General features: G+C 42.4%; 1 protein-coding gene across 3 annotated transcripts; it reads left to right on the top strand.

Annotated features, from left to right (window-relative positions):
• On the top strand, nt 1–23,467 carry LOC116942362 (actin nucleation-promoting factor WAS-like). Of its 3 annotated transcripts, none has more exons than XM_032954163.2 (11): nt 1–79; nt 2,883–3,141; nt 13,483–13,617; nt 16,858–16,944; nt 17,103–17,199; nt 18,265–18,445; nt 18,939–18,984; nt 19,088–19,238; nt 20,296–20,735; nt 21,361–21,466; nt 22,782–23,467. In XM_032954163.2, exons 2-11 carry the CDS (start codon nt 3,037–3,039, stop codon nt 22,835–22,837), a joined length of 1,404 nt encoding a protein of 467 aa, XP_032810054.1. In that variant the 5' UTR covers nt 1–79; nt 2,883–3,036; the 3' UTR covers nt 22,838–23,467. The 3 variants fall into 3 exon arrangements, with proteins under 3 accessions (XP_032810054.1, XP_075923174.1, XP_075923173.1); XM_076067059.1 differs by lacking the exon at nt 1–79 and adding an exon at nt 1,655–1,769 and having other exon boundaries at nt 2,942–3,141; XM_076067058.1 differs by lacking the exon at nt 1–79 and having other exon boundaries at nt 2,792–3,141.
• The last annotated feature ends 1,479 nt before the right edge of the window (nt 23,468–24,946 follow it).

The raw sequence follows: 24,946 nt of genomic DNA, 5'->3' as shown, positions 1-24,946 counted from the left end.
ACAACAGAAGTGTCCCATAAAAGAACGGTTACACAGCACCGTCAAACCACATGGGCTGACCAAGCCCCGGGAAACACTGGTAACTACACCCTTGTTATTATAAACGTGCTGTGTATTGAAATTGCTTTGTACAATCATGTCCTTTCTGAACTTGAGGCTAAAATAATTAGCTTTGTCTGTATGGCTAATTTTCCATGTATTAAATGTTAATCTAATATTTAGCCTCATGCATTATACAGTATATGAGAGTACATTGCTTTTATACTACAGTTGTGTATTTTCTGTATAGCACAAGAATGCATAAAACTAATCCTTGCGCTCCAGGCATTTTACTGGATTAAATGTTTCCAACATTCTTCATGCTAAGGTAGATCCAGTACTGACAGCACTGCAGACATTTTGTCCATTCAATAAGAAAAAACACGCCATGTTTAAAGAATGTATGACAATAAGGTAAACAAATAAATCCCAGGATATATATGTATACATCCTATGTTACAGTCGTGCTTAATGTCAAGTATTGTACATGTGCCCTTGCTTTGTTTTTAATATATAATGGTCTGCAAAAATACTGTAAGAAATCTGATCACACTGCTTCATCCATCGTTTGTTTTGTAGATAACGCCAGTTTGGTTATGCATCCACATGTAGTATTTGCAGAACAGTTGTTTAGAGGTGGCGTGTCCAACATACTTACTTTCTAAACACATCACATCAGCACAACTAGTTTGTGCTCATGCAACAACAAAAATTGCTCAAAAACAAATCTTTGCTTCACGTTACCTGCATGCGTTATCCCCGTTCCTTTTCGGTTAGCGGACAGGGATGGGTTTTCAATCGACTGCATTTCACCTATCTTTCTCTCTGCAGCTCCGAAATTCTCTCTGCAGCTACGCGATTCAAACACGTCACAGTGTTCACATTATGCAAATATATATATTTCCCAGTTCACATTGGAAATAGGTCGTCAGCATCTTTACAAACGTCAAATCTGTGATCGCGGAGCTGCTGAGAGAGATAAATGAATGTGAATTGAGGTGGAATTAAAACGAATCGCAGCCCGCAAACCACGATGCGTGGAAGTGGGTGGCCAAAACGTGGCGCTGCAGGTATCACAGAGGATATACATTTATTTTTTGTTTATTTTGCCACTTTTTTAGCAGACAATTACTTTTGTGGTTTTTTTTAGACTTGGGTATCAAGTCTAGAAAAAATGCAACTCAATATTTTTTTTACATAGACCCACATGGCAGACGTGCACCAATTTAGCCGCTAGTCACGTGCCCACACTGCCCCCGATAATCCGCAATATTTTCGCGGATTAATGTTTTCGTAATCCGCGGCACACCGTGTCGGTACGCAAACTAATTTCTGCGGCACAGAATGCAGGCATCCACCAAATGGTCCCCCCATATCACCAGACAGTATTGGAGTCCTGCTATACCTACTATAATCACACAGGAATGTCTGTCCTTAACGCTCGTGACGTCACTCCACATCGACCAGCCCCCCTCATTAATATTCATGAGCAGGTGACATCCTACAAGTGGACACCCCCCACCCTCCATTCATAATAATCAGCGGCTGACGTCACTCCACATGGGGGTGGGGGACGAGGCGCCTCCTCTCCCCTCCTGGGCGTCAACTCACAGCCCTCACTACAAAGGCAGAACCCTCACGTCACGCGATCTCTGTAACGCTGCTGTTGAGACATCAAAGTAACAAGGACGTCATGATGAACAAGGGATTATAACCTTAAAATGAAATAGGTCTGTGTCACCGCGCCCCTACAAAGTGCACGCGCATTAATGCGATGAATATCACGTCGCGCTCTGATTTTCGCTAGCAAGTTTCAGATTTACTGCAGTACACCCGTCCTTGGACCGGGCAAAAGGCGAGTATTAATATGGTAGTTGTTATTGGCAGATCATATTACAGATTGTACTTTATTTGTACATATTGGAGGAAATCGCTCTTCATATTCGTGTTTTATCCATTGAAAAATGCAGATAACAGCATTGATTTTTATGTCACTTTCTGGTTCCTCGTCCGAAATATACTCATGCTGCGAGACTGCGTCTGGGTGACTTCTCTGTGGAGGAATATGAATACAGTCCTTTAATATTGTTAACTTCAAACCTCTTCCAAGTGACTCCATAATCGATGCGTTATTCTTTATCCCTGAATATAATTCAAGCGTCCATCTGCCCACGCTTGTTTTGCGCATACTTAATTTTGTGTTGACTTTTCCGTTAATGATCTGCATGGTTCTGAACCACGTGGCATCGGCACATTGCTACGTTACTTTTTTTTATAATAACGTTCAGCAAATACAAAAGTACTCCAACCTGTTCTCGTACATTTAATTACTTTTGATGTCAATCTACCTTCAGTAGCTGTCAAGGGTACACATTCTGCAGTTTTTTTACGTGTCCAACGTACGGAGTTATCTGATTAGTGAACTTGTAATACGGTTAGATTCCCTTTGTTTTCTGCTCGTATTTATGCTCTACTCAACTTTGCAGTTTTTCTAACAATACCTAACGTTGTTCAACATTGAGCTACACCCGTGGCTTACTTCGCTGTTGTAGAATGCCACGCTGATGATAGTGCAGTCTTGCAATGCCACGGTGTTGCGAAGTCTTGTTTATGTTTACAGAAGAAGAAGAACAACAACAATGACTATCAATAATTAACCTTTTGGGAAGTTTGTCCAATACAGTTAAACCACGCTTGTGGTGATGATGGTGGTGAGAAAGACGAGCCGTGGATTTTGCACCCAGTTGCTAAGCAAAGGGCAAGGGTGGGGCAATCCGTGAGCTCGCAGCCACATGCCGGCGAGACATTATAGCGTCTGATGATGCTGCTGTGCGCGCCCACAGGTTGCAACAAGTTATTGCTCTCTTTATTTCGGTTGTCGGTCGGACCTTGTGACGAATAGACAGAAGAGAGAGAGACACTGCAACATGCGTGAAGGGACGCCGCTCGAGAAGAACTGATTGCTTTACGAGACGCCAAGATCACGGTGCCGAGAGGATGGTGGACAGGCGGAGCAAGGTGCCCGAGCAGAACGTCCCAACCAAGTTGCTTCAGCTGTCAGAAAATGATCATCTGTTCGGTCTTATTGGGCACAGGCGCACGGTGAGTGTGAGTGTTTGGGTGGCGTGGTGGAATGTTGTTAGCACACCTGCTCTTTACACTTGAGTGCTTCTTCCTTCGAAAACGTAAACCGAATAGCCCTGGCACCATTGCTCTTGTGTTATGTGTTACATGTACGGTTACTGTGATGTTACAGAATGTGCTCTGTTTTTTTGGGGGGGGGGGGAAATAATGTTTCGATTGTGCTCTGACGCTTATGTTTGTAGAAGTGAAAAGGATACAATGATGGTTATACTTTTATAGCAGCTGTTGTGGTGCGGTCAGAGAAACATTTGCCAATACTCTTGCTGGAACAAGGCCTTTATAATACAACAGATGTTTATATTATTTTTTTTAGGTACTAAAGTCGGGCCAGATTTTTCAGGTGGTGTTGGTTCTTAGACCACAGGCTTGATCGATCCAAATGGCTTTCATTGGAACTATTTACTTGTAGTGCTGCAATGCTGCACTAGTTAGCATGTTGTAGCAGGAGTAACACATGTTTGAGACGGTGTTTATTGTTAAAGCACATTTCTGGTACGATAGTATTTATACATCACAGCAAGTATAGTGTTACTGTATGTATATGCTTTGTACAATAGGTAGTGTCATATGCGCACTGTGTAAGCAAGGGATTCGTTGAGCCACATTAAAAAGCCCTTGAGCAAAGTTGCCGGGAATGGCTCTCAATAATGCGTGCACATTTTTTTTAGATCTACAGTAAATCACAGTGCAACTATTGTTTTGAAGACATTTGGATGTAGCAGAGGAAAATAAAACATAGATACAGTGCAGTAAAACTTCTCTTATCCGCCATGATGTGTGGGGATGCTGTTTGCGGATTCTCTCATCCACAATGCGCAGCGATAACGACTACAGTCGTTCGTGAACAAAAAATACATTGCTCAGCTTGTGCTGGTCCAAACGTTTCGTACGCAAAAATAGTTGTGAAATAGGTAACGGCCGAACCCTGCGATTTCTCGCGAAACTGCTGGGCGGAAAGGGCCACTACCAGAGCGAACTCTAGAGGGCATTTGGTCTACTCTTCCACGTTGACCAGACGTCTTGGAAAAAGATTGACACTGGCCACACTTTACGTCACCACACAACATGCTGATCGGCTAACCGAGGCAATTCCCTCCTCAGTGTGCCATTAACAGCACTAGGGAGTTGCAATTACATCTGCATCTTTGCTTTACTGACCTGATCAAGGCCTATGATACCATCAATATGCGAGGGCTTTGGGTTCTTCATGTTTTCGGGGTCCCTGACCCCCTGTTTACAATCATTAAGAAGCTTCATAATAGTGGATAGGCCCAGGTAAAGCTGCGTGGCCAGGAGTTGGAGCCATTTCCTGTTAACGTTTGGGTGCGAACCGGGGATATCCTTTAGCTCCTGCACTATTGAACATATTTTTGGCTATACCAGAGGAATTTCTATCTGTTATGGATACAATGGCTGATTCATTCCCGGTGCTGTCAAGGGATGCCTCCTTATTGATCAAACATGTAATGTATTGTGATGATCCGGTTGTGTGTTGCTCACTGATAAGGAGTTGGAGACACTGCTGCCGATGCCTGGAGCGTGCCATTGATAGGTGGGGCCTTACTATCAGCACAACCAAAGCAAAGCACCTGCCTGGGTATTTTATGTTTTCAAATATTCTACCCAAACTCCACGACTGATGGAACAGTCGTGGAAAGAGTCGAAGGGTTCCGGTTTGGCAGTTCCGGTTTGGCAGCAGAGGTCTCATGGTGATTCAGTCAAATAGCATTGTCTTTTCATCAAATACGTAACGCTGTGTGGGAACTATCTGGCCTATCGCTCCATACGCAGCTTCGGGTTTTCTTGGCTACAGTTATGCCCTCCCTTTCTTTATACTTGTGAAACGTGCAGATCCTTTTATGGGAACATCTGCACCTGTTTGAAATATTCAGGTTGGCCAACCTACGATCCATCCTGGGATTAACTAGGCTTTGATTGTGTGAGATCACAGATCTTTTGAATGACCTGAACACAGTCCCATCCAGTGACCTCTGGCAGGCGAGGCTGCATTTGCTGGGTCATGTAGCCCACGTCCCCAGCCACTGCATGGCCCAGTAGCTTCTGTTTGGCCAGGCTAGAAAATATATGGGCTGATGCAGTACAGGAATATATGAAGCTGATTGGGCTTGCTGATGATTGGTACTGCCGGGGTCAAGATGGTCCTCTGTGGAGGAGGCATGTGAAGGATGCTTTTAGGTAGTTGGAGGCAATCGCCCTCAAACAACAACAACAGAGTGCAGCGGAGCGATGCTCACAATGAGCGGACCGCCAGGTGGCTAAACAGCAACAAGTTGGCACAGTGAGGAGAATAGGTGGCGTATCCGTGAAACATTTCGGTTAACCCATAAACACATGGGTCTGTCTCCTGTCAGCGAGACTTGGACACTTCACGTGGCCTCAAAGTGCATTTTGTTTGGCACAAGCGATGTGGTAAATGGCGACTGTTGTTGTTGCTGCTTGCGTTTGTTAGAGCGTGGGTCTGTGGTATTTGGGTGTGTGGTATTTACCACACACACACACACGTGGTATTTACCACACACACACACGGTGGTGTAGCGGTTAGCACGCTGCGATATACGAACTCGGTAATCCAAGTTCGATTCCCAGTGACAATTATCTGAACCGGTTCTGAGCCTCAACTAGGTCGACTCGGCCTCAAATGAGTACCTGGTGTGGTGTGTAAACATTGCCGCTAGGGATACAAAGGCGGCCGGGCGTGGTGCTGGCCACCCATCCCCTCGTGTGCCATGCCAGCCTTCTATAGGTGTTCGCTAACGGCACTTGCCCCAAAAAGTGTGTTAAGGCTATATGGGGGATCTTTGTGTGGTACGTACCACCCGTAAGTTCGCCAACATCGTCATCAAAATCCATCCTCGTTGTAAAGGATCGCTCCAACTACCCAGCCACCGAGACCATGTCAGCACAGGAGCGTTTGGGTGCGACATATACGTAGAACTTTATTTTTAAACAACACGTCGCAAGAGCATGTAGTCATCATCCAACATCATTGTCAATGTAAAGCTTCCCTCCAACCACCCAGTAACCGAGACCACGTCAGCACACAGTAAAGTGTGTGGGTGCGGCGTGACTTTTCATTTGTCAACTGCCAAAACAAGAAAAAAATACCTTAATCTTTCGATCAAAATGGGCACGGCGACTGCACAAGAGTATTTAAATTAATCAAGATGTATTTCAATAAATCACGCTCACAATAAAACGTTGAATGACAGCTAAATAAATGTTAAATTAAAGACGAACACCTCCTTAACAATACCGGTGCTATGGACCAAAAAGCCACCTAAGTAATCCACTTTCAACAGACCACGGTTGCCAAACCGTCTCCCAGGGATATCTAGTGTGGCTCTTTCGAGAAACAGACAATATATACAGTGGTACCTCGCTATACGTCGTTAATTCGTTCCAGAAGGTAGTAGGACTTATACCGAAAATGACGAATACCAAACGAATGTTTTCCCATAAGAAATAAAGGGACAGGAAATAATCCGTTCCAGAGTATAAGAAATTATATTTTATATGGCACATTATACATTAATGGGGGTTGTATAACATAATATAGACGCTACTTATTACTACAATGCATACATACATTAAAATGACAAAAAAACACGTGAAAATTCACGGAGAGTTACAGCACAAGGGTCGTGCACTGAACGAGATCTACAGGCAGACTGAGGAGCGGCGCTTTGTGTCAGTCGTGAACGCTGAGACGCTGCGACTCATCCCGACCCATACAAGTTCTAGCAAGCGTGTCGTATCCCAAGCAAGACGCCGTATCCCCATGACATTTTTTTCTCTCGTCAAAACACGACGTATACCAAAAATCGACGCGTTCCAAAGCGGTCGTATACCGAGGTATGACTGTTATTACCTTTTAAATGTAACTTTACTCGAAACAGGAGTAATGTTGTGCTGCGCCGTGGTCAAGTTGCAGAGTCACCCCTGGCAGTGGGAGCTAGACAGGTGGCTTGCATGACCACTCCACATTATTAGCCGGAGTGACCAGGGCAGTGTTTTCTGGCTCTTGGCCATGTGAAGATGTTGCCATGCGGCTCCTAGGGTAAGGAAGTTTTTTCCCACCCGTGGTATAAATCGAATTAACACTTTACGTTGATGGAAAGCACAGGTGACTTAGAAGATTGAAGATGTAGTCCAGATCCAATGGGATAAAAGGACTTGTGGTGTAAAATATATATTTTTAAAATGGCATGTGTTTTTATACTTCATACATGACAGATTCCTACACAAGTTTCCAGTTACTCACCAAAGGTGTTGTGCAACCATTGACTGATGATACATTCCAAAGCACGTTGAAAGTGACTGAAGTCTGAACTGTAATCTCACTGTAAATTTAAAAATACCTGTAAACTAAAATGATGTGTAATGTATGACAAATAAATAAAAAGGCTAAGCTATAGGATTAGCAGGCCTCCAACAGAGATGAAGGTTGACTGTTGCCCTTTGAGTTTGCTGTGTTTACACAGATTCTTTGCTTTTCTGGGTTAAACAAAAAGTTAAGCGCTCACATAAACGTTCACTTGTTAAAGATAGTGGTTGGGGACGTTCAAACATTATCTGTAGACGTCTTTCGTATGGCATTTGGGGAAAAGCAACAGGCTACAATTGAATGCTTAATATTTGTAAGCCATTCCGAGGCATCCAGGGTAGCTGAGTGGAGTCCGTGTGTTGTATTGGGCAGTCATCAGGGATATATGTCTGATGGTTTTCACCTCCAACGCATTTGAAGTTCGGTAACTCCTTGATCTTCCACTTATGGGATAAATATCCACACTTCCATGTGTTATGTGGACCATGGTTGAGGGGGGGGAGGGGTCCACTATCATCGGGGCAGAAATAGACCAGGGGTCTTGCGGTGAGGTTCTTGTTTGGGACACCGTGAATCGTGCACCATGTACACTCAAGTACTGGTACACAGTACTGTACTTAAAATTACCGTACATGTTTGTAAACACTACACATTTGTTTTTAACACGATAAAACAGTTACTCTATTAATGCACAATATTGTTCCCTGAAACTATGGTGGGTTAAATGTATATATGTATTTACCAGTGAGTTGGCTTGGGGGTGGGGGAGGGGGGGTGAGGCCTTCATCCAGCAGTGGATTGACCATGGCTGATCGTATTGCTTTGCCAGTGTATTATGAGGACTGCAGAGCTTGGGAAATTGTTGGTACAGGATAGCCGCCTGGTTGCCTCCCAGCTTGTCTGCAGTTTCTGGGCGATTACGAGATGCAATTTGCATGACAGACGAAGCTATATATATAAACGAAACATGAGGATAATTATATTCTTGGTTCTTTCGGTAAAGTCACGTAGAAGGGAAACAATAAAAGAATAAAAAAATATATAAAACAATAAAATTCTCACGACGTTTCGACTGCAGCACAAGGTGTGGTTTTCACACCTGATGATGATTGCTTGTGTTGCAGTCGAAACGTCGTGAGAATTTTATTGTTTCCCTTCTACGTGACTTTTACCGAAAGAACCAAGAATATGAATCCCTGCAGTCATGAAAGCTTTAAATCAAAATGAGGATAATTATTAAATAAAGAATGCTACACACTGTGCACATTCGTCATAGCGTTTTAGGTACAGTAATAGCCTCAAGATAAATTGTGCACACACCCTGTAACAGACTCTGCACACACAAAAAAGTCTGGTGGCTTGAGCCTCAATTTTGTGGATGCTTTTGAATGTACCCGCAATACAATACAGGAACTCTTACATATATGTTACAAACTCATGGGCCTCTTGAGTGTCTTTAAACTTTAACATGTGCCCCTAAGGTGTGTGTTTTTATGCTCTTTTATGTCATGACACATTCGTTATGTCAATGTTGTTGGGTTTTGGTGCAAGAGGTCTCTTTTAAAAATCAAAGCATTCTTTAAGCGTTTGAGTCAGTGTGGCTGCATTCAAGCGACATGGGGTTTTTTATTATAGCACATTTTTGTTTACGATGTTCAACTATAGTACTGTTGAACCCGTTAAAGCATTCGCCTTGTCGGTCTAAAAAATATATAACATACTAGCTTTACTACCCGGCTTCGCCCGGGACTTGGATTCACCACGCCCGGCCGCCTTTGTCTCCCCAGTGGCGATGTTCACACACCACAGCAGTTACTCGTGTGAGGCTGAGTAGACCTAGGGGAGGCCCAGGACCGTTTGAAATAATCGTCACCGGTGGTGGCCGTGAACGGGAATCGAACTCGGGTCGCCGGGTTCGTAGCGCACTACACCACCGCTCCCCCCACACACACACGCGTCCATAGGTACACATACACGCACTTGCAGCAGACACTCACAACTTTGAGGGTGCGTATAGCAGTAAACGACTGAAATAATGAAGCAATGCTGGGCGAAGAACGCCTTAGACCTGCAACACATTTGTATGGCACTTTACCCGCGGAGGGTTGGGGGGGGGGGGCATGACATCAGCAGGCACACTGCGTTACGCTTCCGCATGCGGGTGACATCACAGATGTGACGTCACAGCTCACTTGCCGTGCAAAATATATGCATAATTGCGCCCCCCCCCCAAAATATATATATATACAAAAGTCTATTTTTATCATTTTTGCATGGTGTACAGTCTGGAAAGTACCCACATGGCAAATTTAAAGTTTGTTGCATGTCGGGCAGTACGCTAAACACTTTGAACAGACACATATTCACAAATTTCCCTTTTATATATTTTGACTAATTTTGTATAGCGTCGTTCATGCAAATTACATCTCACAATTGCTGCGGAACCACAGACGAGTTGGAAGGCCTGCCAGGTGATGAGCCGGCGCCAACAATTGCCCTGCATTTCTCCCTATATAAAGATGTTTTCACCCAATTATTGAGTGTTTTATACACGTGGGGAGGAAACCGGGGGACCGGGAAAAAGAGCCCACGCATGCAAGGGGACAACACTCAATCCCACACAGAAGGGATAGATTATATCAATCCACGCTTTATCTGTCTCCTGTTTGTAACATGGCGCAATTATAACTTTTGGAAAGATAAATATAAGTGAAAATGTTGTATAAAGTCATGTGCCTATTAGGGCATTCCTTTAGGACAACTGGATAATATTTTTTCAAAGAATTGCCAAAACGTACGGCGCTTTGCCTCCTCATGACACCATTACATGTGACATCGTCTCACACCCTTGTAACGTCAACTCGTGCGGATTGGAACGTAATATTATGAATGCATGTTGGAGTGCATTAGTCAATCCATGAAAATGCATTATTTCAATACCTTGTCATTCAAATAAACCATATATAATACTGTGCTGTACCTGAAAAATGCTGTCAGGAGAGTGTACCAAATATATAATTATAGTGACATACGACGTCACTACTGTGTTGGGACTGTACGAGTGTAGGGACATATGATGTCACTACTGTGTTGGCTCGGTATGGGTGCTGTAGGCGGGTGTCACGGAGGTCATGTCAGGCTGTGACACTACGTGAACCCAACAGGACACGTGACCGAACAAAGGGGGGCTTGGAGCCCCAGGGAGGAGCTTGGGGGTCACATGGTTGGGAGTCCGTACCTTCTTGAAGGATCGAGAAGGGGGGCGTGGCCTGGGGCGGAGCCGGCCACTCCACGGCAGTTATAAGCGGGGTGTGAACAGAGAGCGGGGCTGTTAAACCCCGGTGAGGAAGACGCCATCAATGGTCTTGGAAGGCTCCGACCTTCTTCCGTAACCAGGCAGCCCGTCGCCTGCCCTGATCACGCTGTGTAGTATTCCCCGAGTGTTGGTGAGATTATGAACGGTGGTCACCACCCTGTGTATAATGTTCCAGTTGGTTGTTATGCGTTAATAAATAGTGTTGCCTCCAAGTTGAGTGTACGCCTCAATCGAACCCACTACATAATGATTAACATTACCATTTTTCGTATAACATGAAGATAAATACAGATATCAAAAATAGGCATCCGCAATCATTGTAAGATAGGTTATACACGCTTTAACATTATTTATACAGCACTTAATTTTAACATTTTTCCGAGTACTCAATAAAACCATTCATTAATGTTATGGACGTTTAACAAAGCTCCATATAACTATTTCCTGACCTGCTAAAGGACCCTGAATCATTGACATTCACGACGCATTCTCGTCGAGAATGTGCGAGGGAACTGGCGGATTGTTTCCTTTATTATTGTGACCTTTGATTGTGAGACACAAATGGAAAGAAAAAAACAAACGTCTGTAAAATACCTTGCCAGGTGCAGCTCTTTTTGTAAAATTTGCATCAAAGACGTGGGATGGCAACTGAACTACAGCCAGCACATGTATTTCAGCACATCACAATACTCCTCACAGTGGGTCGTGTGTTTTTTTTTAAGAAAGCAAAGTTTTGGCAGGATACTGTGCATCTCAATAAGACCCAGGCTTTCATTCCCAGCGAGGTTCACATAGGTACAGCGCATAGAATGTTAAACTCTTTTCATTGTTGTAAAATTAATTCTCAATGTGTTTATTTTTTTACGCGTGCAATTCCTGATTTTACAGCTCGTCAATTTGGAATTAACCCAGAATGACTTTGGAGTACTGTGCGGTAGTTTGTTTTAAATAACACAAACCCCTTTGATGTTTCGGTGTTTTTTTTTTGGGGGGGGGAGTTAATCAATGCTGTAAAGGGTGCACGTGCTACATAGTCAAGCGAGTGCGGAGGCCTTGTCTATTATAAGCCATCAAAAATATGCTTATTTAACATACACGCGTTTTCGATGTTGGATCCTTTTACATAAGTTTGAGCTCGTTCCTTTCAAATGTCATAACCTTGTGAGCCATATTAGGACTTGAGAATGAAGAAGTGGAGCAGTGGTTAGCATCCTGGACTATGCACCCAATTGCCTGATTTATCTTTCCAGCCAGGGCGAACATCCGTGACAAATGATAGCTATAATGGGCCTGGGCACTTGCCTTCACCAATACGCACTGACCAACATGCCAAAGTATCGTCAAACAACCCACATGACTGATATTGCATGGCAAGGCCTTAATGCAGCGGTAGATTGAAGGGTTGAAAAAAAAATTTCGGTTGATACAGTGATACCCCGATTTTACGTCTCCCCCTTATACGTCGTTTCACAAATACGTCGTCACTTTATTGTATTTATACCGCGACCTGATTTGCATCATTCTTGTAAAATTTGATTTGCATCAGTTCAACCCACACGTCGCTGACAGCATCATCCGTCCTTTCTCGTATCCGTCACCTCAGCCTTCGCCTCCACTTACCCTGTACACGAACTGCTTTGTGTCACGCGTAAAGGAATGTACCTTGGAGTACAATATGTTACGTGCGTGCAGTATTCTGGTGATGTGGGGAAACACAATGCTTTTATTTACGTCGTTTCGATATTTGTTACACCTTCAGGAACACACCCCCGACGTAAACTGGGGTATTACTCATAATAAAGGTTTTTGGGTTATTGTAAATGTGTCGCAACCATCCACCACCAGACATGGCCAATCAGTAAAAAGAAGTGTCACGTTAACAAAACACCAACTATTCTGGCAATTCGCCCGAAGATGCTGGATGTAATTACCAGCAAAACGTCGTACTCAAATTCCAAATGTTGTGGATTCACTTTTCAAACACACCGTGGGCTAAAGAAGTAAGTAATTGGCGTTTTGTTAACGTGACACATTTTGTTTTACTGATTGGCTGTGTCGGGTGGTGGAGGGTTGCCACACATTTATAATAACGCGATCTAACCCATAAACCTTTATTATAAATCATACTGGTCGCGAACGCCTAGGGGCTGTCCATAAATGACGTCACGCGATTTTGGACGATTTTTGACCCCCCCCCTTTGTCACACAACGTCACAAAAAGTCAGACCCCCCTTAAATATGACGTCACAAAGCTCTGCCCCCCCCCCCCCCCAAAAATATATATAAAACATGCTTCAAATCGCTTTAAACTATTGTCATTGTAGTGCGTATTTAATGTGGCACTGCACTCTGATGTAGGAAAAAACATTTAGTAACGTGTTGTCTACATTTACTTAAAGTTGCGCATTTTGATGTGACGTCACATTTCTCACCCCCCCCTAGGTGCGTGACGTCATTTATGGACGGCCCCCTACGTGTTAAACTGGGGGTATTACTGTTTTTCACGAATGCACATAATTTCATTCAGTCTGTTCTGACATGGGTTAACTCTGTGTTACTGTCCATACGGTAATGTGTTGTGAGAAACCCTGACCCCATGACTATGACCCTGTGGATTCATGCTCATGTTGGCTTGCAGACCCTCGCCAGTACTGTGGTGCAGCTCCTCTATGGCGTGAGTGGAAAGTGGGACAAGCAATGCTGCGGAGTGGTCTGTTTTGTGAAGGACAACAGCAAGCGCAGTTTTTTCATCACCATTTACGACATCTGTATGGTACGTCAAAACATAGCCTTGTCGACGACGATATCCAACAGTAATACCAGCCTGCTGGACAGCGAGCACTGCAATGATGTCCGCGTTGTAAACCATGCTATTATAACAATTAGGGTGGCTGTTTTCAGTCGAGCAATCCCAATGGGACAAGTGCATATTTCAAGCCGCGTCGTTGTTAATTAGCCTATCCCGTAGTTGTTTTTGTATTTTAATACCAAGTCATGGATTCTAGAAGTTGCAGTCTTTATTATGTTATCCCAGGTGGTGAATATAGGCTGAGAAACAATTCCGCATGTCTTGTGTGTTCAAGCAAAAGGTTAAGTTGTTCTAAGAAAGGAGATGTGTGTACAAAGGGAGTCAAGGTTTTTCAACATCATCCCTCTGATGTTAACTTTGTTCCGGTTTTGTTTATGCAGCTTTCTCTTTTCATTTGAGCCACACATAAAATGTAGAAAATGAATGGTGTGATACTGTACTCCACATATATACTATTTACTACGACGATTTTTTTTGTTTACCAGGTAAGCCCCACTGAGCTATACAGTGAGGGAAAAAAGTATTTGATCCCCTGCTGATTTTGTACGTTTTCCCACTGACAAAGAAATGATCAGTCTATAATTTTAATGGGAGGTTTATTTGAACAGTGAGAGACAGAATAACAACAAAAAAAATCCAGAAAAACGCATGTCGAAAATGTTATAAATTGGTTTGCATTTTAATGAGGGAAATAAGTATTTGACCCCCTCTCAATCAGAAAGATTTCTGGCTCCCAGGTGTCTTTTATACAGGTGTAGTGGCCTTATTGACGACGGAGACTTATTCTTTGGAGGCAACACGTATTTATTACAGACCCTTTACTGTACAGTGGCTAATCTGATACTTGAAGAGGTAACGGCCTCTTGACCCGGACTCTATAGAGGGAACGTTCCCCGAGCCTTAGCCCACGCTAGCTCCCTGGTTCCCTCTATCCTGGTCCTCTCTCAGGAGGCTATCTGACCTGGCACAGCTTCGGCGCAGGTCCCGACCACCAGCCACACGAGCCCGGCCCTCAGAAGGACATCGGCCCTCGCGGCTCTGGTGTCACACCCCCTGGCTTGCTTTGCCCAGCCCTCAAAAGGACAGCGGGCCAAAGGAGTTCCAGGGTCTAGCTAGTCGATCTTCTTTCTTCACTGGCTCTTCATCTTGCTTGAGTCGAACTGCCCCTGAGCTCTCCGGGTTCCACCTTTTATACTGTCCCTCACTGAGGGGCGGGGCTGGGAGGGATCACAGCGTCCCCCACAGCCCCCCAGGGTGGTGGCCGTAGCGGACGTGTTTGTGGCCACCACCCTACAACCGCGTGTCACCCTCCCGTAACACCTCTACACAGGTAACGAGCTGAGATTAGGAGCACACTCTTAAAGGGAGTGCTCCTATACTCAGCTTGTTACCTGTATAAAAGACACCTGTCCACAGAAGCAATCAATCAATCAGATTCCAAACTCTCCACCATGGCCAAGACCAAAGAGCTCTCCAAGGATGTCAGGGACAAGATTGTAGACCTACACAACGCTGGCATGGGCTACAAGACCATTGGCAAGCAGCTTGGTGAGAAGGTGACAACAGTTGGTGCGATTATTCGCAAATGGAAGAAACACAAAAGAACTGTCAATCTCCCTCGGCCTGGGGCTCCATGCAAGATCTCACTCATGGAGTTGCAATGATCATGAGAACGGTGAGGAATCAGCCCAGAACTACACAGGAGGATCTTGTCAATGATCTCAAGGCAGCTGGGACCATAGTCACCAAGAAAACAATTGGTAACACACTACGCCGTGAAGGACTGAAATCCTGCAGCGCCCGCAAGGTCCCCCTGCTCAAGAAAGCACATACATGCCCGTCTGAAGTTTGCCAATGAACATCTGAATGATTCAGAGGACAACTGGGTGAAAGTGTTGTGGTCAGATGATACCAAAATGGAGCTCTTTGGCATCAACTCAACTGCCGTGTTTGGAGGAGGAGGAATGCTGCTTATGACCCCAAGAAAACCATCCCCACCGTCAAACATGGAGGTGGAAACATGCTTTGGGGGTGTTTTTCTGCTAAGGGGACAGGACAACTTCACCGCATCAAAGGGACGATGGACGGGGCCATGTACCGTCAAATCTTGGGTGAGAACCTCCTTCCCTCAGCCAGGGCATTGAAAATGGGTCGTGGATGGGTATACCAGTATGACAATGACCCAAAACACATGGCCAAGGCAACAAAGGAGTGGCTCAAGAAGAAGCACATTAAGGTCCTGGAGTGGCCTAGCCAGTCTCCAGACCTTAATTCCATAGAAAATCTGTGGAGGGAGCTAAAGGTTCGAGTTGCCAAACGTCAGCCTCGAAACCTTAATGACTTGGAGAAGATCTGCAAAGAGGAGTGGGACAAAATCCCTCCTGAGATGTGTGCAAACCTGGTGGCCAACTACAAGAAACGTCTGACCTCTGTGATTGCCAACAAGGGTTTTGCCACCAAGTACTAAGTCATGTTTTGCAGAGGGGTCAAATACTTATTTCCCTCATTTAAATGCAAATCAATTTATAACATTTTTGACATGCGTTTTTCTGGATTTTCTTGTTGTTATTCTGTCTCTCACTGTTCAAATAAACCTACCATTAAAATTACAGACTGATCATTTCTTTGTCAGTGGGCAAACGTACAAAATTAGCAGGGGATCAAATGCTTTTTTCCCTCGCTGTATAGCTCTCTTTCAAAAGCAAACATGGAGACAAATGAATGCTCAACGAAGTGGCTTATAGCGTGGTAATTTAAAGCAGCCAAATACTCTAAATGAATGTTGATTCTAAATGTGGAGGGAAAAACTGGAGGACACGGAGAAAATGACACCTGACCACGGAAGAACACGCAAACTCCAAATATACAGGCGTAAGGGTCGGGATCGAACCCACGACCTCCTGTATACCAGGCGAAGTAGTTAACATCTTGCAATCGCGGCACCCACAACACTTAGTGTTGTATGCGATAGAGGAATGGCCAGGTAACCACTGTGATGACACTGTAAGGTGGACATGTGTGGGGCTGGTCATGTCACAATGCACACCCCTGAACAGTTTGCACAAGTTAGAAAAAAAAGTAGTGGTGCACAAGCACAAATATAAAAGGTTCAGTGTCCTAAATTTCACCGATGCTATTATATATTTTTGCTCTCCAGGGCAATGTTGTTGATGAATGTGCTTTCAGTGTTATTTTGTTTTGCAGGAGAACTGCAAGCTGTGGGAACAAGAACTATACACAGATTTTGTATATTACGCACCAAAGGCAGACTTTCACACATTCATTGGAGATGTAAGTGTTTATTGTTGCACACTGTGTACTGGAGATGTAAATGGTCATTGTTGCACACTGTGCATATGCATTGTTACAAACAATTAAATCGTTAGTTAATTTCGTGAAACTCTGTACTGGAAATAAAATATGCATTTTGGTGTTTTTTTCTTTGTCAGAAATGCCAAGTTGGACTAAACTTCACTGACGTAGAGGAAGCACATTTCTTTTACAACTCTGTGCAGGCGAAACTGGACAAGCAGAAACAACGACAAAGTAAGATTTCTTAGTGTGGCTGTCCCACCAGCCGAATTTCAAATAGGGAAGCATGTGACCAAGGAAATAAATGTTCTAAGGAAATGCCGGCTGTCTTGGGGAAATTGTTGCAGATGTATATCGGGATAAGAATAAAAAAGGATACTGCTGATAATTATGTTTTTGTTATTGTTAAGGATCTGAAAAACTAACATACAGAGTATCCGTGACTGTTTTGCAACAAGCACGACAGGATAATGCTCTATTTGAACTGTGTAACTCAATGTGGTGCAATAAATCCTGTACAGTGCTAAGTTATTGATGAGCATTTACACATGATAATACAATGAAAATGTGTTATTTCAAATACCACCGTTTTCAATGGGAACTGGACTGCTGACCATAAGTACTTGCTCACTGTATATTAAAATTATAGATTTCACAATACAGTATTTCAAAGTTGGGGATTCTTGGCCAAGGTGGTGGTTAATTCACAGAGTTATTTAGTCAGCATTTAGTTTTTTTTTTCTCATTTCAGTCTAATTCACAACAACCTTTGCAAATTTAGTCCAGTATTGAGTGTGGATTTAATGTAGTCCTTTTAGTCTAGTCGACAATGCAGCGACATATTTAATCCCCATCTTAGTCATTAAATGTCAGTGTGAGGGGCACACCGTTCTCACCGCCAATATTATCAGGTCAGCCAATTGGTGAACTCGAAATCATTTTTATATACACGCTTAGTCAATTACTATTATTGTCTTCATCAGTGGACTGCAGTCTCCAATTACATTCCTAAATTATCTGTGTATATTCATTCAGACTACCATAAGTAATGTTATCATAATCATTTGGGGGGTAAGATATAGTCATCGTCATGCTTGATTATATTATTCGTCCACTCATTCACTACAATGATTATTTTTTTTTAAATCCGCTTCATTGACACAGATATTTTCGCTTGCAAGATGTAACAAAGGGGCAACTGCAGACCCTGCCGCATCGCCAACATGTTTCCCCGAGTTTGAAGTGTGGTTATTAAATCGCCACGTTTCTTGGTGGTCATTCATTCCTTGTTCGCCACAGCCAAGTCGGCGACAAAGTTGACCGAGCAGCCATCGATGCCCGAGATGCATCCGGTTCCCCTCCCAGTCATGAAGGTGCCCAATGCCGCGCCTGCACCGGCCCTTGCCAAGTATCACAAGCAGAAGACTAAGAGCAAGACGCCCCTCACCAAAGATCAGATTGGAGAACCATCCCATTTCAAGTGCGTGCTTTCATTGGCAATACAGCAATACATTAAATAACTTTAAGAATCACCTTCATTGTTGCCTGCTTCAGGTTTTGCAGTGTCATGGACAGAATAGTGTCTCCATAGCCATATGGTTGTGTTTAAAACCTCTGTAACTTGCTTTAACCTAGTGTAGCATTTGGACAGGTGAACATGAAAACGTAGTTAATTTGATATGTCACATGTCATAGCAGAGCATAGGGAGTCCATCCAACAATGGTAGATAATTGTGTAAGTCATAACATTCACATGATGCCTTATAAAGGTGTTAGTAAGCGTGCAAAAGGAATTTGATATTCTTTTAATAATTTGTAAACTACTGACCACTTCATTCGTGCATTCTGTGACATGTTGATATGCTCACATTTTATATTGGGTAATTTATACATCAATATTATTTGTGAAAGAATCCTCTGCTCGCTTCGTAATAGTGTGTCTGTTTGGTGTGTGGATATTTTGTGATTAACAGGCACATTGGACACGTTGGTTGGGATCCTAATTGTGGCTTCACAGTAGTAAGTCCTGAATTACTCACAACAATGCTTACATTCATAATCGGCAGTACAATTGTAGCAATTTAATTGCGATGTTATTTGTGCTTCCCTGTTTCTCAATTAGGCTGAGAATGTGGACCCACACCTTAAACAGCTGTTTTACATGGCTGGCATAAATGATTCACATCTTCAGGACAAGCGACTCACAAGAAAAATATCACAAATTATTAAAGACTATGGAGGAATGGAGGGTATAAAACAGGAAATACAACAAGGTAATCTGCTTAACTCAATAAAAGTATCACAGTGACGGTGACCTATAATAATATCTACAACGCTTTAATAATAATGTCTAGCTATAGTACTATAAATGCACTTCTTTGAAATTATTCTGTACATTAAGGTGGAGATTAACATGTCCATACGATTATAGTTATTTACTTTGTTAAATGTGTGTAAAAATGGAAATGCACTTTGCAAAGTGTTGTACATTTTTTTAAAGTTTGGGATACTATAGTTGGCAAAGGTGTAATAATCTCTAATAATGATAGTGTGTTGTATAGTTCATCATTAGCGTTTAAAATCAATGAAGTATGTTCTTTGACAGACGATTCATCATCATTATGAGCTGCTTAGTAAATTGTCATAGTGCAAGATTTTGTTTACACAAGATTGCCGAGTGAAAAGTTAGTGGGCATTATGCCTAGATTGAGTGACGTCAGGGGAGTTTACCATTTCGAAGTTCTAAAAAGTTCGCTAGTTTGGACGCTTCGGATAGGCACGTGACACTGGCTTGGGGTGACACAGACGGTGAAACCAAGAGCATTAAATTATTTCAAACAGCCGCCGTTATTGAAATGCCACTACGGTATAACGACGAGTCATGAATAAAGGAGAATACATTTGTCAATAACACTACCTTAAAAAATATGCAAATAGGGATACATGTGCTATGAAGGGTTATTGCCCGAAACGTCACCTATTATATATTTATATATATTAAGTCCACGGCATAATTAAGGAATTCGATTTTTGATATTAATCGTGCTCACCAAATTATTTGTTGAATATAAGAGGTGAAATTAAAAATTTCCACTGGGTCAAATCTGTTAATGACGAGAACAACCTATTGTAATAATAAAATCAGTACAGGCCAAAAAAACACATTTTAAACAAACCATACAAACGTGTACTCAACTGTTGTGCATTATGCAAAAAAAATAGTTTCTGAAAAACTTCATGATTACACATTTGAGTTCCGTTTCAATCTAGCTTAAATATAAAATCCTGTATGCACCTAGACTAATATGTATTGTCATTTTACATTTCCAGTTCCAAAGCAACCAGCCCAGAAAGTACCTGGTCCAGGGAAGCCACCTGAGAAGCACCTCGCTCCCTCTATGGCACCCAGAGACCATAAAGAACGTTCACATGGCAGAGGCCCTCCACCCCCACCACCTCTAAGGTCTCATAACCATGGCAGGCTGGCACCTCCTCCACCACCACCATCTACCCAGAATTCTGGAGGCCCTCCACCACCGCCGCCGCCACCACCACCGCCACCGCCACCACCACCACCATCTGCCCAGAAAGTCGGGGGCTCTCGGCCACCACCGGCGCCTGCAGACCACCAAGACGGCTCTGGCCGTGGTGCTCTTTTATCCCAGATCCATTCTGGAGTCAAGCTGAGGGAGGTAACGCCTGGCAGTCACCCAGCATCTGGGCGGAATTCCCTTCTGGAGGAGATCCGCCAGGGCACGGCACTCAAGCCAGTGAGTTTATTCAAGTTTGGCTATTTTATTGCTTTTCGAATGTTGTCTACCAGGATTGCCGCAATGTAATTTTTCAAGATGCCATACAATATGAAATTTCAGGATATGACGTATCCCTTAGTTTTGTAGTTGTATGTTCCACTTATTTTTTTTGCTGTTGCCTTTTTGTGTACTATCGCACGAATAAAGATAATTTAAACGCTATTCAACTGCAGTTCACTTGACATAAGCCTGCCAAAGTCTTTTTATCATTATAACTTGACATTGTATAATACTTCTCATGCATTTGCTGACAGCTGCATAAGATGCCATATAACCACCATGCCATCAGTGATTCCAATAAAACATTATACAAAGTTCCAATTTATTTTATAGCAGCTATTTATTTGTAGCTTTAATGATTAAGTATGTATTTTATAAATAGTTTGTCACGAAATTTAATTTCTTAAAATATATATATTTTTTAGCAATGGTAATCATTACATCGAGATATTTTGGAAAAACGGATGATAAAATATTTTGGATCTGATGTCATTGTATTATCGCCACATCTAGTGGAAGTCCTACTATGCACCTTACATATACAATATGTTTATACATAAACACACGAATTAAAACGTTTCAGGTGTCCGACGCACAAGGCCCCCCTGTGGGCTCTTCTGCTCCGTTGGGTCTTGTTGATGCCTTGATGGATGCGGTGAAGAAGAGGGGCAAGTCCCTTTACACTTCAGGTAAGATACAATGTTCCACACGGCAAGCACTATTCCAATGGTCTCTGAGCTATTCTTCTCTAAAGTAATGCTGCATCACTGCCGATAGGTGGGTGGTACTATAAGCTACAGTCATGCAAGGCCGTTAGCTGACAGGCTCATCGCTCTTTCATCGCTCTTTAAAACGTATTTTAAAAAAAATAATCGTGAGCTTTGTCAATCCACTGCTGGATGAAGCCCTCCACCCCAAGCTGTGTCGGTTGTGAGAGTTTAGCAAGACGTAATATTTGCTATCATGCTTTCAGTTGTTGGGACCATAAGTTTTCAAATTGTCATCAACATTTTTCCAAGAGTATGTATTTATATATTATGAGTTCAAAAAGCCTGTGTTCGCCAGCCAAAAGTTTTCAATAAATATAATAATTAACCTCGGTTTTTTAAACCATTTTTTAAATCTATGATCAGACACTAACTACTCCAAAAATGTGTATTTTTCTGCAAAAAAACACATTGTTGGCGATTTGATTCACCTAGTTATATTTAAAGACGTACCCATCGAAACAACTCAATTTAAAGATTCTGTTCTTTTTCTATTAGAAAGAACAAACATTTACGAATGTCATACTCTTAAGATTAATTTAACACGTAGGCTTGAGAGGAAGCTCCTATCTTTTACCGTTTTCGAATTATTCAGATTTGAACACCATAAAATGCGTGTTTATTTATTTATTTAAAACCGCTTTAATCTGAAATATCTCAAAAACAATAACAGATATAGCAAATGTTTATCGCTATAATTTTATTTGCTGTTTAACGCACTATCAAACGAAAGAACCCGCAATCTTGCATTTTTTACGGTTTCTGAATGACATGGCACTTCAAATCGAGATTTGGGAGACTTAAAATGAAAAATCTCGGATGTTCTGATTTTTCCTGTTGTTTGTGTCCTAAAAGCTACTTCTGTATGATATGTCAGCTTTCTACTTTGTTGAGAAGTACCCTTGAGGTTTTTGATACATACAGATTAAGGTCTTTGTTTATATCGATATTTATGAGTAACACTTGAATATAAACTGGCCCCATATTTACAAGGGGAGTTTTAATAAATGTGCAACACTAACATCATTTTCGAATCCACAGTAATTATGTTGATATGCTCACAACATTTGGCCAATTTATTTTAGAATTTAGTGGTGAGAAAACATCATGGAATTTGTAATGGGAAAAATAATCAATTGACTTCAAAACAATGTCCAATGTTATCAATGGCACTTTTGTGTTACCCTAATTAAATATCTATGTCTGGTTACATTGTTGGTTGACTGTGGGTTTGCAGATGAAGATGATGATGAAGATGACGACGACGATGACGATGATGAAGAATGGAATTAGTGGCCTTGCAAGCTTGCCTACAATGAATTGGCGCATAGCTGTGCAGTAGTTTTATTTTCACAGGTTCATTCACACTTTTTTAAAAATTATATATGGAATCACAGCGCATGGAGTCATGTATGAACTGACCCGCTATTTTTGACATTCTATCGATATTAAAGTTATTGTGTACATGTGAAATATGTTTATGGTATGCAATGCTTTACTGTACTTCAAACTATGGTTTACAGAAGCACAATAATGCGACTATTGTGACTTGTAAACGTCGTTTCATGATACTCTGAGATGCCAATTATATTTTAAGGTATTAAGGAGAGTTATGGTTGTGGCTCCCTGCAGGAAAGTAGTATATAGTTGAATGTACATTAGCAGAAGGGTGTTCCAAATATGACCACATGCAACATAATTTCAGCAATAATCCTAAATCTCACTCGGCTCTCCTTCAAGTCCATTTGGGTACATTTTATTTTAAACTGGGAAAACGTGTGTACAACTTTTTGCGTTGATTATTTATCTCGAGTCCAAAAGCTATTTTTTTCGAGACATTCTTCAATCATTTACTGTAAAATCCATTGATAAACAACATAGAATTGAAAAAAGTCACAACAAATGTGTGGCCCCACTCAAAAACATGTATGGATCATTTTAATGTCTGCAAAACCCTACATTTTAAGTTAAAATTAAATATTTATTTCAGAGGGATTTGCCTGCAAAACAGCAGAATTGTTTTGTTAACTTGGGCAATTATTGAAAGCTGGTCAGGATCAATATTTCTTCATTCGTAAGGCTGATATCGTTGTTGTTGCTCCGCATCTACGTCAGCCATACGAGAGAAGGATCAATAATAATGATCATTTTGACACAGCGTCAATCGTGCAAATTGCATATCGTGTCTATGGGACCCTTTTTTATAATCCGCATATTGTAACACTGCATAATCCGCACACATGGAGGTGCATAAGTATTCAGATATTTTCAAGCAATTGATCAGCGTTTATACATGTGTGGGGGGGTTAGGAGAAACAAGGGAAACGCACATATACGTGCAAGAGGGCAACACTATCCCATAAAAGATTGGCCGTACGATATTAGTCCATATACTTCGCTGTACTGCCGTCTCCTGGCAAACCAGGGTATATGGCACCTCGACGCCAACGACAAGATATTTGCGATCCACCAACCCTTGCCTTATTGCCGGATTACAGGTGTGCGCCATCAGTGGCTCGCTAAAATGATGAAAGAGGCAAACGTAGAGAAGGATCGAGTGCATTTGGAAAACTTAATTTGATTATGGAAAGCAGTACTGTATATCAATGTGCCTGAAAAAAGGTTTCAATGAGTGCATATTGCCAGTTATCACGAGTAATAATTTATCCATTGCTGGATGAAGCATTCAATCCGTTACCTTTTCTCACCGTCTTGCAATGAAAACTACCGTATATATAAAATCATGAACCAAAGTTTGTGGGCAAGATACATCGCTGTAAGAGATCGTGACCAGTGATGGAATGGCACCCAATATACGGTAATCCAATGTGTCATTGAATATAGCGTTGTTCATGCAAATTGCATCCCAAAACGCCGTACAAATTTGTAATGCGTGCAGATTTCAAATATAGGCATGGGAAACCACAGCGGGGCCCGTAGGCAGCCAGAAGCGGCGCTATCAAACAATTGCCCAAATTATGGCCTGCCAATAGGTGCTTGCTCTGTGTAATCCCAAGGTCATTTTCAAATGACAGATTTGCACGATGACGTAGGCAAACAATGTCCTACTCTTTTGGAAGACACAGGACCTTGCATGTCCACTCTGAAGCAGATGGCGCATTGTATATTATGGTCAATACCTCCACAGTATTAATAAAGGCGGCCGCTGAAATGGGAACCGTGAACTAAAGCTGCGAACGCGCTACTATAATGGTCATAGCACCGGCCGTGAAGAAGCGAATGCGACCGAGAGGATTACCAGTGGAGTCTGAATAATTATGTCGGCTTATTTGCAGATGGATTGTGGCCTTGTAGGACCGTGAAGGATGATGTGGTTAGAGCCCTTCATCCAGCAGTGCATAGATAATGGTTGATGACGATGTGGACCTTTCATTGAACCAG

The sequence above is a fragment of the Petromyzon marinus genome, chromosome 14 (assembly GCF_048934315.1).
Source record: "Petromyzon marinus isolate PM22_M1 ecotype Great Lakes invasive population chromosome 14, UKy_Petmar_22M1.pri1.0, whole genome shotgun sequence".
NCBI classification, from domain to species: domain Eukaryota; kingdom Metazoa; phylum Chordata; class Hyperoartia; order Petromyzontiformes; family Petromyzontidae; genus Petromyzon; species Petromyzon marinus.
The sequence above is the reverse complement of the archived record's forward strand: the minus strand, read 5'-3'. Positions and strand labels throughout refer to the sequence as shown.

Excerpts from the sequence above, each read along its gene's own strand:
- LOC116942362 (XM_032954163.2), top strand. The coding sequence starts at position 3,037 with ATGGTGGACAGGCGGAGCAAGGTGCCCGAGCAGAACGTCCCAACCAAG. Across the intron at positions 18,446-18,938 it reads GGAGAACCATCCCATTTCAA|GCACATTGGACACGTTGGTT; the intron begins GTGCGTGCTTTC and ends TGTGATTAACAG. Across the intron at positions 20,736-21,360 it reads AGGGCACGGCACTCAAGCCA|GTGTCCGACGCACAAGGCCC; the intron begins GTGAGTTTATTC and ends AAAACGTTTCAG.